Consider the following 17,118-nt stretch of genomic DNA (forward strand, 5'->3'; position numbering starts at 1 on the left):
CACAGCATAATAGCGCTCACACAGCTGTGAAGACGATCCAAATGTACATAACTCCTCTTCACTTCTCACTTCCTTAGCTTCCTTTTCATGAATATGTGGCTTTTCTAAACTTCATCTGAAATACCTACATATATAGGGACAGTTTCTACTTCGCGCCATATATGTAAGTATGGCAAAAGTCAAGAGTATTGTAAGTTTTCGTCCGTAAACGATCAAGTGCTGCATAAGAAGGTTTGGTCAAACTACTGTACCTTAGCCGTTTATCCATTGAATTTAACAAACGAAACGAAAGCAGAAATGACAACAAAAATATATTTTTCATCTTTTCCTGAGTTTATAAAGTCAAGATTTAAATAACAAAATACCGGCAAAAAGGATCAATTTTAGCTTGAAAACTTAATATTTTCCAAACGGTAAGCTGAAGCTACAAAGTGTTTGGGTCCGATTGTATTATTATAGTTGAATAAAGCGGTACTTAAATTTTTAAATTGCCAGAATACAGGCAGATGTAAGATGCTTAAGTTATGTGAAAAAAAGAAGCACTGCCCCTGAAAAACACTTAAATAAATAAGCTTTTTGAAATTAATAAAAACTACACCATGAAAAACAACCAATTAATTCATTAAATGTTTTGAAAGTCAAAATCTATCAGAAAATATCGGTTCGGTTCGTAGCGTGGTTAAAAAGTTTAATTTTGTTGCCTAGAGTTATTGATCGAATCAATGATAGTTTTATAAAACATATTCTCGTGATAGCTGCGTATATGCAGCATCATTTCATTTATTTCTATTATGGTATACTGTGTTGTTCCTTATAAATAAGCATTTATGTGAGTATTTAATACTGTGCTGTCCCGCTCTACCAGGCGTCACTTCGAGTGCTATGTCGGTCTGGAAATTCACTCTCGAAAAGCACTTTTTTCGTTGCTTGAAAATGAACATATCAAAAATAACAAAAATTGCTTTGAGAACACGCTAAGAAAACTACCGCGCGGCAGATAAAATCTACTGCAAAATGTTTTAACTAAGAGAGAGAGAGCGAAATACAGGTGGAGTGGAGTTGAGTGGAGAGTATGGAAAGGAAGAGGCTACTAAATGCCGAAATGCCATTGCGATGCCAATCCCAAGCCGGATGAACAGCTTTGGAGTAAGGCAGCGGAGGCAGCAGTGGCTGCAATTGGTACCAATTTCATGTGATCTTCAACGAAACTGTAGCAAGGTGAATAAAAGTAACAGAAACGAGCTCGAAACTTCGATATCCATTGAATTCAGCCGAATAAATTCAAATACAAACTGTTGTATCTACCTCTAGATTAAGATTGCTTATATTAATTTTTCCTCCGCAGTTATTTTGGAAAAATTTACTTCGATATTTTATCCGTCTACCTTTCCGTAGGAACCCTAAAGGTTTAAACCCATAGCTAATTAAAATACCCCGTGTCATACCCTATCCCATGAAATATCCCATACAATTTGTGCATTATTGCAATACTATTATCTGGAATAGTAAAATTTTAAAAACGGTTTGGTTTTTATAGCCGATATTTTTCCCCAGCTCTCTCTTGGATTCATATATAATTTAATGTTAGAAAGATGGCGCACCCTGTATATTATTAAAGACGTATCCTGCTATCCAACCGTAGATGATCAACAAACATACAGTCCTTTGCAGACTTTTTGAGAACACTACCCGTAAAACAGTCCATCAAAACTGCAGCCAGAAGCTCTGACGGCGCTTGCAAATCCGATTTCCCATTGCCCATCAGCCATTATCCATTATCCCACTTCCCGCCTTCCCCAGCCGAAACTCTCAGCACGTAGCCGAGCAAATGAACTGCAACTGACTTCTGTCACACACTACCTTCCGCTGCCACGTACCCTGCAGCCCTTCAGCCCTCCAGCCCTCCAGCCCTCCTGCCCTGCAGGAGCTCCAGCTACTTCATGCTCCATCGTTGACTGTCTCAGGCGCAGGCGTCAGCCGAAGCAGCCGTCCATTCACCAAAACAGAAGTTCGGCTTCGGGGGCTATATGAGTGCTGGCTGAGGACTTCACTGCCTCAATTGGGCTTCGCAAGTTGGCCAGGTCGCACGCTGCCTGCCTAGCGCTCAGTTTAGAATCCTTGTTGCCGGCGTGGGAAACGCGTGTCCCAAGCAGCCAGAATACAGGAATCGAACCGTCGAAAACACAAGTAAGGTTTATTAGCCTCTATCCTTCAACAATTTTGGCTGCGGGGCTTGAGTCAGTGTGTGTGGTATTTTTTTTTTGCTGTTCTGGTGTGGCGACCACCGCTTATTTTCTTCGGAGTCGCCCCAGACTGAGGCAAACCAGAGTACAGTAATCCATAAGTGAAACAAAAGGCGAGTCCTTTTCGTCGGGTGCCAATTTTTTGTGTTTCCGGGTTGCGTTCCGTGCTTTAAGTTACGTGCGTGCGATTTACAGTGAGCCTGCAGTCGAGCATGGCTATGGCGGCTATGGCGGCTATGGCGGCTAAGGAACGCCGACCCCACCACCTGCCGCTGGTTCTAGTACTGGCCCTGAGTGTGGCTCTGGATCTGGCACTGCCCGCCGGGGGAGCCGGAAATGATGTTATTTCCTCGACGAAAGCAGAGTCGGAGCACGGTCTGATGCAGCTCGACCAGGACATCGAAGATGCAGCGGATACCAGCGACCAGTCCCGCCAGCCGAGACCACACAAAAATATTGACTATGACGCCTACGCGAACGGTAAGTGCCGGTTGGGATGGGGATGGAACTGGCGATTTCAAGGGTACGTACCATTAGAGGAAAGAAGAAAGTGCAAGGAAAGAGCTCCTAAACCGATATTTCACGAGTTGGAGTCGCATTCTCAAATTATCTGGAGTACTTTTCGAAGCTTGAGTAAGATACATATTATTTGATGTTTTTCGAGTACCAGTAACAAAATTGAGTGTCTGGCATTGTATACGTTATTTTAAAACATATTCCACGTAACTAATCCAATCTGTCCAAATCATTCACAGTATTTCCTTATTTTACCGATCTTGAATGTATCCAGCCTATTGTTGCAAACCCTTGAAAGCCTTACCTTTTATTTAATTATCTGACCATACTATAAATAAGACTATTAGGTACATGAACTGTTTGGTCTCATATGAGCTTTTTTAACTTCTTAATTCTCAATCAACCTATTTCCGAGCTCTCGACAATATTACCATTACGCTGCTAAAGAACTTCTAAGAAGAAAGTACTCTAACAACTAGCGGGAACATCGTGAGCCGCTGTTCTGAATTTATACATGATACTCAGTCAGTATGTCTTCCCTCCGCCAGAGGGCGTACAATGTACTGTAAGAATGAGAGGGTTTTTGGTCGTTTTGTATCTCCAAAATTTTGGATGCCACAGAAATTCGTCCTTTGTTGGGTCAGAAAGGAGGGGCGAAATTTTCTAAATCGCAAGAATCTAGATAAAAAATTTTTTTGCTCTGGCTCTTATAGACGGCAAGACGGATAGACAGACAGGGCTCAATAGAATAGGCTATTGATGCTGTTCAAGAATATATACTTAAGGTGTTCGGAAACGCTTTTTTCTGGGTGTTACTATTGCCGGCAGTGTTAAGAAGTGCAGTGTTAACAACTGCACCTGTGTCGAAATTATTAGTTTATTTGACTAGCCTAATAGCTCCTAACATAATCTTCAGCTAAAAGCACTATGTTTTTCGATTATGTACATATACACCAAACAACTTTTTTTGCATTTTGTTCATTTAAGAAAAATGAATGATATGCCATCTACATTGCAGTTAGAACGACAAAAATTTTAAACAGTATCTGTGTTTATGTGTGGGGGAAGGGGACTTGGCACTTAAAAGCTACATATACAAAAGTCACTCAAAGATCTTGGTGAAGAAAGATGCGGGCGGAAGAGCTGACTAACCACACTGACAAAAATTTCGAATCGAAGCATTTTTTTATAGCGCGAATCACGAAATGTTTGCTATACACAAAGGCGACAAATACGCACGCGAAAAAACGGCAATCAATTGCATTACGGGTACGTAGTACAGAATATATTCGAATTAAGTTGAATAAGTGCGAAGCACAGTGGGTCAAACGGTCAATATAGCTTTAGCATGTGCAATATCATATAATAATATCATAATTTTTGAAATCCGAAAATTTTTTTTCTGTCTATTCGGATAATAATATAATGATATGAATATCATCAATATATCAATATCAATATTTTTTTTATTTTTATTTTTGACACCGATCTGGTTATGTTAGACGATCTTAAAAGAGAATACATCAATGAAGGCGCATCAACAAATTTTGGTGCCTCTTTGCACCCGGCGCAAAAAAGGTCGAATTTTTACGAAATTAAGCAAAGATTGTTGAGCCAAATGGCTTTCGCATTTTTATACCCGATACTCAAAATAAGTATTGGGGTATATTAGATTTGTGGTAAAAGTGGATGTGTGTAACGGCCAGAAGGACATATATTCATTATCAGCATCAAACGCCGAGTCGATTGAGCCATGTCTGTCTATCCGTCTCTACGTCCGTCCGTCTGTCCGTCCCTATTAGCGCCTAGTGCTCAAAGACCATAAGAGCTAGAGCAACGACATTTTATATCCGGACTTCTGTGATATGTCACTATTACAAGTATATTTCAAAACTTTTCCCCGCCCACTTCCGCTCCCACAAAGGACGAAAATCTGTGGCATTCACAGATCTCAGAGACTATTAGAGCTAGAGCAACCAAATTTTGGACCCATACTCCTGTTTGATCTCACTGTTAGAAGTGTACTTCAAAATTTCGCCCCACCCCCTTCCGCCCCCACAAAGGACGAAAATCTGTGGCATCCACAATATTGAAGATACGAGAAAACTCAAAAAGCACAATCATAAAGAATGACCACATGTACCGAATCCGGATCAGATCGGATCATTTTTGTAGCCAAAAGGAACAAATCAATTTGCAGTGGCTACGCAGCGCCCGACGACACTTTCAGACACGTTTTCTCTCTCTCCCGCACGCACTTTTTGTCATACATAACCAACAAAAGAAAAAAAAAACAGACGCAATACAAAAAAAAGAACGCGTAGAAACTGGTGGTGGTAAGAATTTTTTTATTTTTTGTTTTTTTGAAGCCATTCAAAAATCTTGTTATATACATTTAGTATGAAAACATATGAGTTTGCGGGGAGCCCGAAAGAATCCTTTTGATGTCGATCTGGACAGATAAAATGCATCTTTAAGTATTTAGTATTCTTTCTGCGGCCAAGGCGCCTCACCAAAGCAACAAAACTGGACAACCTTCTGGAGATTAATCGGGAAATGCTGCTAAGAAGGATCAGCAGAAATTACAGCAAGAGCACCAGGAAACAAAAGGAAGAGATACTCCAGCAAATTGTGAGCAGCCAACTTCCAAAGAGAGCTTCTGAAATGTTTAAGGCCATATAAAGAATAACGTCTCATAGTGCCTAGTGGCTAAAAACTGTATATATAGTAGATAGTATATTATAGCCAATAAAACCGCCACTTTATTCATTTCAACTTGTTAAATATCACAATTCAGCCAAAAACTTTGGTATTGTTATTGTCATCAGCAGATTTTTTGATGTATAGTAAATGGTGGATGAGGCCCCGATTCCCACGGTTTCCGTCTGTAAAAAATCCCACCGTTCCCCGTAGATGTACTGCGTGGGTAAAGGCTACTAAGAATAAGCCCAAAGCTGATAATGATGTATCAGAATATGCATTTAAAATGCAGACGTAGGAGGGCGTCTGCTCCGATTCTGTTGTCATTTTCTAATGGGTAATATTATGATATGCTTAATTGGTTAAATCAAACTGTGTTCAGCGTTAATTAAATGCTCAAATGCCGACGCAAAGAAACTCTCAGCACAAATCCTTTTAATCGCTTAAGTAATTACCTAGACACACTCCCAAAAACATTGAGCGAATGAGCGAAAGGTATTCAATGGCTTACAAAAGTTTTCCGTCGCAAATGGTTTAGGGAAGGTGCTGCTGGGATACAAGATCAGGTGTTAATTACACTACTCAACATTTCTGCTGTATACCAAACCGACCTTTTCTGATAGATTTGAGGCTTTAAAATTTAAAATTAAAATGAATGTATTTCGACTTTTTCCGAGTTTTCAAATTCAGAATTGTGGAAAAATATTTGAAAGCTTTATGTTTTCCAGACGGCAAGCTGCAGCTACAAGTTATTTGGTCCGAATTGCAAAAAAAAAATTCAAAAGATTAAAAATAGATTTTAAGTTGTTCTTTAATATACAGCCCCAAAGCTATACAAAAAAGGGTTTGGTTCACAGCGGAAAATTTTGTTGAGTAGTGTTATTAAAGTACTTAAAGTAGCTTTTGTTAATGAGCTGCGAAATATTTCATAGAAAATACCAAAAGCCTACTGAAGTCCACAAAATTCTTTTTTTACATTGTCAATCGCAGTCGCAATCTCGTTTGGTTTTTGTTTTTTTTTTTTTTGGTTTTTTTGACGGTGATTTTGGGAGATTTGGTCGAACGGCACCGTTTTTCGCGCGAGGTTGTGGCAAGTAAATCGGTATAGAAGCCAAACGGTTCCGAAGCGCAGGGCTTTTAGACTTAGGTAATAAATAGTTCAAAGAACATATGTACATAAAAAAAATTTCGGGAAAATTTAGGGATATATTTTTTTAAAGTCCAGTCAAAGTTGAAAACTGCTCAAAAGCTGGGTACTAATGAATCCATATGCTACCTGAGCAGAATACTCCGAATACTTAGAACTTAGTACTATGTAGAAAAGATTATATAATCATAATAGTTGAGTTTGACCCAACCAAAACCAATGTGACATCTAGTCACTAGTGCTCTAATTATAAGCCCCATGCTTGTAGCACTAGGAAAGAAAATAAATAAATAAATAAATAAAAACGCCAGCCAAGGAAATACAGAAGACTAGAAACAAAATTATCCAAGAACAATTTTTGAACAAACTATTGCTGAAAATGGACCGCCCCAAAAAAGGATTTGGAAACACAAACGATGGAAACTCACCATTCTTTGAGAAAAATGAAATAACTGGGTGGATATTGACATTATGAAAAGATTGGGTGTCATTTTGTATATTTTAAACTGCAAAGAAAGTAAATACCCACAAGTTTGGTGAATATGCCTCGAAGACTGCAGAGCTGTTACTGGAAAAATATCCTGAAAAGAAGCTAGCTCCTACGCTTCATAAAATTCTGGCACATGGTCAAATTTTAATTGTACACCAAAGCCTACCAATTGGAGAGATGTCAGAGGAAGCGTAGGAACCGAGAAACAAAGAATACAAAAAATACAGGAATACGAGTACGTGCAAGACATAACGAATTAAGCAAAACAAAGACCTTTTCAACATGTGAGCCTCTTCAGATCCATATATTTCATCCATTAGATATGTGAGATCACAAAATTAATCGGCAAGCAGTCATTCTTTAGAAATAATAAGTTTATAAGATATTCCACCCACTAAACAGGATGTGGAGGATTATTTTACAGAAACAAAAAAATTCAACCAACTTTCCGATAAAAAAAAAAATTTTTTTTGTAAATAAAATTTTGTTAAATAAGGTTGAGTTGAAAATTAAATCAAAAATATTAGTTTATAGGAAAAACACAACATTAAAAGAATCTTATCTTAAAGAATAAAAATTAAGCATTTTAATTAGGAAAATATGCTCCGTCAAAGTTGAACTTTATTCAATATTGTGAAGCTTTTAGACACCGTAGCATAATGTACTTAAGCAGATTAAATTGTGAAATGCAGTTTGTTTCATGAAGATATCTTTAATTGTTCAGAAGTTTTTAATTTAGCAAGCTGAAACGTCGGAATGCCCCACTGTGCGACGCCTAGGTAACGCGTCTATACGTAAATATCAAATATAAAATAAAAAGAAACTATGTGTGTATTTTAGGGGTAGATTAGTTTTTTAGTGGAAGTTTATGTATGTAAAACCTAGAATGAAACATTTCCGACCCTATAAAGTGTATATATTCTTGAACAGCACCAATATATGATTCAGTCCGTCCATCCCGCTGAGCGCCTAGATCTCAGACTCTATATGGGCTAGAGCAACCAAATGTTGTATCCAGGCTCGTGTGATATCACATTGTTAAAAGTTACATTTTGCCATAAATCTTATATACCCTTATACTCTTCAAGTACTAGGTATAAAAATGGAAACAGATAAGATGTTATAAAATGTTAAACAAATAGGTCATTAGGTGGAGAGGCGAAAAACTATGTTAAAGTTGCTGTTGAGACCGCAACTCTACATTTATACCCGATACTTAGTCAGTATGGCTCTCCTCCGGTAGACGCCGCTAATATTAAACGACACGACAAAGAGTGCGTGCGAGAGACACAGATGATCCGATCTGATCCAGATTCAGTAACCGGATAGATATGGTAATTTTCTATGATTGTGTGTTTTTAGTTTTCTCAAATCTGCAATATTGTGGATGTCACAGATTTTCGCCCTTTGTGGGGACGGAAGTGGGCGGGGCAAAGTTTTAAAATATTCTCGTAACAGTGACATATCACAGAAGTCTAGATATAAAATGTCATTGCATTAGCTCTTATAGTCTTTGAGCACTATGCGCTGATAGGGACGGACAGACGGACGGACGGACAGACAGGGCTTGATCGACTCGGCTAATTACAAATAGGACACAGACTAGGGGGCTGTGTAGCACTTTTCCCTAACTTACGATGGGCAAGCAGGCAATCGGAGGCAGCAGCAGAGTGATTCTCGGCGGGCATTAAAGGTACAATATAATCGTTTCGCCTGCGGTTGCCGAGCCCATAACGAGGAGCATGTTTTGAAAAGTCAATCTAGTACAATTCCAGGCTTCACCGATCTCTTCACCCGCTAGCCCACTCGCCCGCTCGCCACAGAGTAGACTGAAACTGACAACTGAATGTGCAATTTTTGTATTATTATCAATCTTGCATGACATCAGAGTCTGTTTTCGTCTTTGTATGTGAAGTGTTTTGGGAATTTAATTGCTTTCGAATCAATGAACATGTGTCGGAGAGAGCAGATAGAGCCAGAGTAGGATGAATAGCAAGGTACATATATTGACATGCAATAATAGGGACATTCCGCTCACGAATAAGTACGTACTAGAGCACTGAATGAATGGCAAAAAGCAGCATTCGAATTAACAATGCGACTTGTCACGAATTGAATGAATTAAATGAGCGTCTGTTTCGAAATTCGAAATGCATTTTTTTTTTTTGCTTCTACATTTGGACCGCAATCACCTTGGTCAACTTTTGAGAAGCAAAATAGCTGTTTTTGTGGTAAAGTATAAAAAAGTTTTTTTTTTATTAATTTTTGCACACAGTTTTAGAAATCATGAAAATAAATAGCAAAACAGAGATAAATATGTTTTTCAAATTTTTATAGATATCGAACTTTAAAAATAGCCAGTACTAGCTTCACATAAAATAGCTCATTATGTAACAGTGTCAGCAATGGCCTCGCAATTGTGGTTGCTTTGCGTAAGGAAAAGAATAACAAATTCAATTCATTGTGTGCGTCGCACAGTGGGCAATCTAGCTTAAATAAACTAATAACTAAGGTACGTAGTAGGTACTTAGACGGCCTGTAATTGGCCTTCTGTAAGGTCTATTCAGTGTCCTGCGCCAGATAATGTGTCGTATTTAAGCCTTTGCTTTACATAATCCCGAAGGCCTGAGGCATGATGAACTGGGCATAAGATGTACGACACCTGAAACCTAAAAGGTAATCCCACATATTCGTAACGCAAAGTTCGTTGCGTTGTTGTGTGGCAACAACTCTCACACGCGTACGTACAAGCCATCCGTTCATATATGAAGTCCATTGAACAAAGGATATCATTGTGTTTGGCATCGTATTCAGACAAATGAAATCCGAGTCGAGATCCACTCATGTGCAATCTACCACATCGAAATCGAATGTAAAATGTCGTCTTGCTGGCGTCCGCCTAGTGGCTGTGCTTCGTTTTGTCCTCAGCCAATTTTCCACACTCAATCACTCTAATTATCCTTAAATGAATTTGATGTGCATCTGAATGCAGCTGAGGATGTAGTCCAATTGGCCAAGCCTATTCGATGGCAGGCGGGCCATTCAGTCAGCATCCATTACGTGTTCAGAATGAAATTTTTTTTATAGAACATCTGAAGACCAGAAGCAGTCCTGTGTGCTATTTAGCATAAACCCCCTTTCGTTTAGCCAGTGCTTTTATCGTTCCAGAATCTCCGCCCAGTGGCCTTCGTCTTTCCTGCATGCGTTAAGAGCTTACTCCAGGAAAGAATTGCTCCAAATGTCGTCGTGCTGCACTAAGCTAATGGCGGAAAGCAGGAAAGCTGGACGACAACGTAGAAGCGATGCTCCTCCAAAGTGCTGGTTGCTGTCTGCTGGCTGCCTATGCCCGTTACAATTTGGCACCCCGTTGCGTATGATTAACATAAATTTTTTGGACTTCATCCCCACCGCCCATCCCTCCTTGGGACCCAGTGTGAGCGGAAGCGGAAGCAGCGGAGCGTAAGGAGTGTGGGAGGGAGTCCGACTAAAATTTTCCAGCACTTAAAACAATTGCTGCTTGCACCGAACATAGAGTACAGTGCAGCCTCGTACTTGGGTGAATGTGCAATGAGGCTGGGCTGTTCTATCTCGGAATCGATTTATCCATAGATCAGACATGCCATTCATTTCCGCGCTCACGGAACGTACTGCCTTCACGACTGCTGCATCTGCTTAAGACTTTTTAGCTATACGTCTCCATGTTGAGGTGGCATTTTTTTTGTTTCTTCTGCGTATGATACTACGGTGATATATGTACGTATTTTTGTTTCTGTTGGTACTGCTACATGCCATGGCCCTAAATGTCACATTACTGAAAGTACGACAGCGAGATGAATGGCATGGGACGGCATAGTCCACCAGCCGTGATTGGGGTCTGGTGTGGCCAAATACTCTGAAATTTATTCTGTCGTAGCTTCTGCATGAGCCGTATCCGCATGGGCAGAAGGAGCAAAAGTGGCAGGACCACTCATACGTACCCCTCTCAACTTTGCTATCAGCTTTGGCCTTGGATGTGCTTCATTCCTCAGCCATGGTGGCAACATTGCCTCCAGTTTCCGTACAAGTCAATCTCCCAAAAAAGGGAGGGAAAAGTTGGTGTACAAAAATTCACAAAGATCGCGTGAACGCTTTAGAACCGACGCGGTCTGTAATGAAAATAAAACTGGCAGCGAAAGAGGAAAAATCACTGGCCTAAAGAGATGAAAAAGGACCAGTCTAGGCGGTGGGACTAGAGAAGAGGCTTAGTGAGTGAACAATAGATGCAGCAGCTTGTTTCAAATTTATAGTAGCATCTGACACATAGGAACCAATTTAATCCTCGGGTAGTTTTCACAGATAATGACAAAATAACAATACAAATAGTTACGCAATCTTTATTTTAACCAGAAACAGCAACAACAATACAACAAATAATCAATACAAACAAAAAAAAACAAAAATGTTCAATGAAAATAAAACCAAACAAAAATTCAAGAAATTAGAGCCAAAGGTTCTAATAAAATAAAAACAAATAAAGAAACAACTTATAGAAATGAGAACCACACGTTCTAATTTCACAGCGCCCAATAAATTAAAATTACCAGTTCTAATTTCTGGACAGTTCAAATTTGTGCGTCTGTTAATTTGTGAGGTTGTACTGTACTGGCCTATCATACTTGAAAATTTGCCAGTTTGCTGTGGCACTACTTTTTGTGATACATGATGAGAAACTAGGGAAACTGTCGGTTACAGAGGTCCAGATGCCAAGGCACACTGGGCGGAATTCCCAAATAAGTGGCATAAAGTCGAATAAAGTAGATATCGAGCTGAAACTTGGTGTATTTAATAAATATAGCACTCTAAATATTTGAACAAAATTTTAAGTTCATCTGACCACGCCTACCGCAAAAGCCCATATATGGCAACAAGGCGTATACGTGATCACAAAGGAAAGTCATGAGAGCTATAAAAAAGTACTACAATTTTAAGGGAATTTATTATTCTGTTGTAATTTTGATGTAATAGTGGTAAATATAAAAATATAAAACAAATTTTTTGATAAACAATTCTTATTATGATCAAATTCTTATTCTACTATTTAACTATTTCTAACTATTTATGTTAAATTATCATTTAGATGTTTTGTACAGATAATTCAAACGAATATGGATTTATATCCTCTAATCCCGACTCATCCGAGTCATAATCGAAACTGTAGTCATTAGTTAAAGGCTGAGGATCTGAGGAGTCCATAGATCTTTGGAATTTGGAATATATCCATCATGTTATTTACCCGCGAATTGTGTCGAGCGTGCATTAGCCGGTCACGCTTGTAAAATTTATTTTTCGCTTCAGACGCATTTTCCCCAAGACAGCCCACCGGCATCACAGATGGAGTTACTATTTGTGATCTATGAACTAAAATTTTATGGAGAGTTGGTGACATAGGATAGCAAGAGTAATGCAACATGTATCATCTAATGGTTTTATCTGAGAAATTTTGAAATTTTAAAGCGTCGATTGCAAATTCGCAGTTAATAGCTATTAAAAGAGTATGCAGACTCTCAAGTAACTCCGAATCGAGTTTTTATTACTGATTGCTACATCGGCAGCTGGTTTTCGTTTTAGACGGGGCCCTGCTTTATCATAAATTAGCCTTGGTCTACCCAATTGAAGACTGTGCGTCTCTTCTTTATTTTCCAAAACAATTTTTAAGCGCATTGATAGCCACTGTGAATGTTTTTTTCTAAATGTGCGCATATTTCGGTTGCACTTTTGCAGATTCGAAGAAATATAAATTGCAAGGCTTTTAACTTTCTTGTTAATTTCACTAATGTTTTCATTGGTTAGTGAACATTCCGTCAATTGGCCAACTATCCAGCTTGCAAGGGCGGTAGAGTTGCGGCCGTTGTCGATCCATACGTCCAGCAGCGTTGCATGACAGAACTCAAGCTGATCTAAAAGTTCAAAGTACCGCAAGAGCCGCAAAAAGCCGCAAACCGGATTATTACTTACTTTTAATACACACTTTCTACTTTATTTTAACATACATTACATAACGCACAAACACGCAGAAGGTTAGTTTTTACTCCACACAAGACGAACACATTGGTTTGGTTTTCTTTTTTTTTTTTGACACATTTTAACACAAAATGTTTTTTGTTATTCAATCTACATACCCGGGCCTTTAAAATCCATATTTCACAATATTTTATTTTAGCAATGTGTGAATTTGCCAAGCGCTCAAAGTGAATACAAATTTCCCGCCAATTTTGTCTCAGGAATCAGCTGACTAATCAACTGACTTTGAAGTTTGATCAGAATGACAGGGTTGCATTTTTAGCAACAAAATTTATTGATTTGTAATATATAGGGATTCTACTTTCAATATATTGAAATATAATTAATATTTGCTTCGACAAAATTTTCGACTTTATGCCACTTATTTGGGAATTCCAGCCCTTGCAAGAGCGAGAATTTTTTTCATGGGGAAAGTTTTCTAAAAGGAACTGCATAGATTTAATTGCAGTTATTTCTAATTTTTCTGCTGCACACAGTGGTAAATTTTAGCATTCTATACAGAAATACTAAAAAGATAAGAGATTACAACAATTTTATTTACATGCATATTCTTGGACGTTGACATGCAATGACTGCATCTTTCAAGAGGCGATGCAGTTACTGCACCGTCAAGTGGCCCGTGTGAAACCAGCAGAAGGCTGATACGCGCGGGTCTCAGCAAATCGCAGCCCTCCTCCCGCCCAACCGACCGAGGGGCGCTGCCGCAAGAAAGATAGCTGTTAGCCTAACATTCGAGGAAAATTAGCACTAAACTTACTAAGAAACATGCAATCAAAATATAAATACCACTACAATTACTAATTACTAGAAAGGTGTGTAAAGATTAGTAATTTAATAAGAGGAAGAGAATTAGTGGTGGATATAATATGGTAGAGGGAATTATAATCCCAGCATAAAACCCTAAACGGTTCATGCAAGGTTAACTAAGGATGGGATGTTTACTAATAGTAGTGTACTATAGTAAGATGGGAGTCTTACACCCGCATCCCAGTCAAGGCCCCGCAGAGCAAAGAGTAAAAAGTTTTTCTGTACTGATTCTATACGGTCCTGGTGTACTTTGTACTGAGGGCACCATACACAGGAGGCGTATTCTAAGATCGGACGAACAAGCGAGGTATAGAGAGTCTTTGTTATATAGGGGTCGTCAAATTCCTTTGACCACCTCTTTATAAAACCCAAGCACGCCCATGGCCTTATTTACCATGGTAGAAATGTGTTCGGAAAACTTTAACTTGGGGACTAACATAACACCCAGATCATCCACCAGGGTAATTCTCTCAAGAGAACCACCAAATAGGGTATAGGGAGCCAACAAAGGGCTAGAACGATGAAATGTCATAACTTTGCATTTCGAGGCATTAGGGTGTAACAAGTTTGCACAACACCATGACTGAAAGTTATTGAGATCGGATTGCAAGCAAGAATGAAATGAAATGTCCTTATACTGGACACAGAGTTTAACATCATCCGCATACATTTTGCTATACCTCTATAATTTTTTGCATCAGACTTGATACCTTTTTTATGGAGAGGAATTATAAACGATTCCTTCCAGATCGGCGGGAGGCAAGAAGAATCAATGGACAGGGTGAATAGTTTAAGCAAAGGTCAGCACAGAGCCTCGGCGCAGTACCTGAGTACACAACCTGGAACCCCGTCTGGACCCGGTGAAAACGTATCCTGCATCGAGATAGGTAGTTCTTATAACATTGTTCATTAAGAACTGAAAAGTGCACAAGTACAAAGCGGATTAAGCTTCGCAAACTCGGCTTTACGTTCAGGTAGTCTACTCGACCGATCCAATACAGTTGGTCCAATATCTAGCGACACCTCGAAAGTAGGGTGGTAGGCGTCTTCAGGTATAGTGAGCGGAAGGGCTCGGGCTAACAACACTATGGTCGGATCCGATACAAAGCACAGATCAAGCAATAGACCCAAGGATTTTTTCACATGATTGACTTGAGACAGGGACAGGTCAAGCAAGCCGTCAACAAAGTCATGTCGTGACATGGGCACTAGGACACTAGACTCGTTTACCGAAGACCAAACAGTTCCTGGTAGGTTGAAGACACCACGAACTATCATACGATCTTTATCAGATAGCGAGGAAGAAACAGCGGTTAAAGCGGACAAGTGCTGCTCATAAATTGAAATATCCGAAGAAGGTGGGATATACGAGCAAGTAATGAATATAGCGAAAGCGGGAAGAATCAGTTTTACACACAGGAATTCCAGTTCCTGTTGAACTTGGACGTGATGTAAGAGTCCACTGCCAAAACCTCGGAACTAAGAATGTACGGCTTTAACCAGGTTTCAGTAAACACAATAACGTGGGAAGCAAATGCAAATGCATCACGGAAAATAATGCTGAGCTTACTACGTAAGCCTCTAATATTCTGATAAGTTACTTAAAGAGAAGTTCGTTTTTTGGAGAGGTGGAAGCAGGAAGAGAAGATGAGAAAGAGGAAGTTGAGGTTGAGGGTGGCACACTGGAATGATTTGTTAGAGTTAAGGGGGCCTATTCTCCTTCTTAGCCTTAAACTCCCTTACCACCAAATGCTCCGGCCAAAATTTGGCGGAGCAAATGGTGTCAAATTGAGTTGGGGAGATGCTTATCTTAACGATGCTATCTCCCTGGCATAAGATAAGTTGAATTTCTCCACCTTTAAACCAACGGCTTTTATTTTGCTTTGAATAAAAGCAATTACATCATTAGATGTGAGGTCAGGGGCCAGCCGTGAGACAAAAACTTGTTTTGGTGGGACTCCCACCAGTGGTTTGGGCACCACAGGCCTAGTACCTGTGGTGGCAATATCCGGAGGTCCCGAACGTCTATTGACTGGTGGGATCGGGATGGACGGGACAACTAGCGAACTTGCGGACACCACGGACACGGACGCTGCAGACGTACTTGGCTGCACATTCTCCGAGGCGATGAATTCGGCTACCGAATCTGCATCGCCAGCAGCTGTCGTTGCCCTTGGAGTGGCAAACGAGATCAACTGCTGCACCCTTGGAGTGGTCGGAGTCAGTTTTTCGGCGGCGCACGGCTGAGTGACGGTCGGCACTTGCAGATCCCGCGGAGTGACCTTTTTACGCCTCGGAGACTCATTCAGCAGTTGCAGACTGCCAAATTGAGACTCCATGGCTAGGAGCCGATCGTATTGCTTTTTAAAGCCAACGGTCAGCTCCTTAGAGCCCTTCCGCGTCTGCCTCATAAAAGCTACCATGTCTTTCTCCACCGCACCGCATGCCTGGCAACTGTAGTGCAAACCATTACGCTTTGGCATCAAATGGCTCAAATGGCATCACTCACAAGGCCAGAAAATCCAGCGCATTTTGCGTGCACTACGCTGTCGCAGAGCCAGCAGGGGATAATCGGCTGATCGTGGGTGATCTGCTTATTGCATGATTTTTTGGCACATACAACAGAAACTCCATAATACAAAATTTGAACAAAATTAAAATCAAATAATATTTCAAAACAAATGGCTATCAAACCAGTGTGCCAGACAAACGCTAATAGGAGGAGAGGAGAACAGTTGCAGAGCTACTTAACAGAATGTTACGAGAGCGAGAGAGAAAAAACAGTTAGCTAAGTTTAGGTGATAGGGAGAGAGTGATAACACAACAAAAGCTACCAGACGAGAGCGGACTGCAATGCAATGTAATGCGTACTCACTCAGTGCAACAACACAATCACGACAAGCCACGCCAAAAAATAAAAAGTTAAATAATGTTTTAACACAAATCAAAAGGCATGCACTCGCGGAATAGAATAGGTTCCAGATTGTTGGCTGGTTAGGAGGGTTATTCAAGTTTATTAAGGAAAACACCGGCTTTTTATTCAAAACAAAAGGAAAGAATGCGGAGCGCAAAACAAAATCGCGTCTGATCACTACGAAAGAGAACGAACGAATATATATACATATGTATGTATGTATATACAATGTTTTTACAGG

The 17,118-nt window shown here is 39.8% G+C and overlaps 1 protein-coding gene across 1 annotated transcript in view; it reads left to right on the forward strand.

The window, feature by feature from the left end:
• The first annotated feature begins 2,058 nt into the window (after positions 1-2,058).
• The window catches only part of LOC6903955 (uncharacterized), a 64,993-nt gene continuing 49,933 nt past the window's right edge, over positions 2,059-17,118 (forward strand). Inside the window, exon 1 of the mRNA XM_033383064.1 lies at positions 2,059-2,723. Within this exon, the coding sequence (XP_033238955.1) occupies positions 2,456-2,723 (268 nt within the window). The 5' untranslated portion in view covers positions 2,059-2,455. The remainder of the gene's footprint in view (positions 2,724-17,118) is intronic.

Source organism: Drosophila pseudoobscura, chromosome X, assembly GCF_009870125.1.
Source record: "Drosophila pseudoobscura strain MV-25-SWS-2005 chromosome X, UCI_Dpse_MV25, whole genome shotgun sequence".
Lineage (NCBI taxonomy): Eukaryota > Metazoa > Arthropoda > Insecta > Diptera > Drosophilidae > Drosophila > Drosophila pseudoobscura.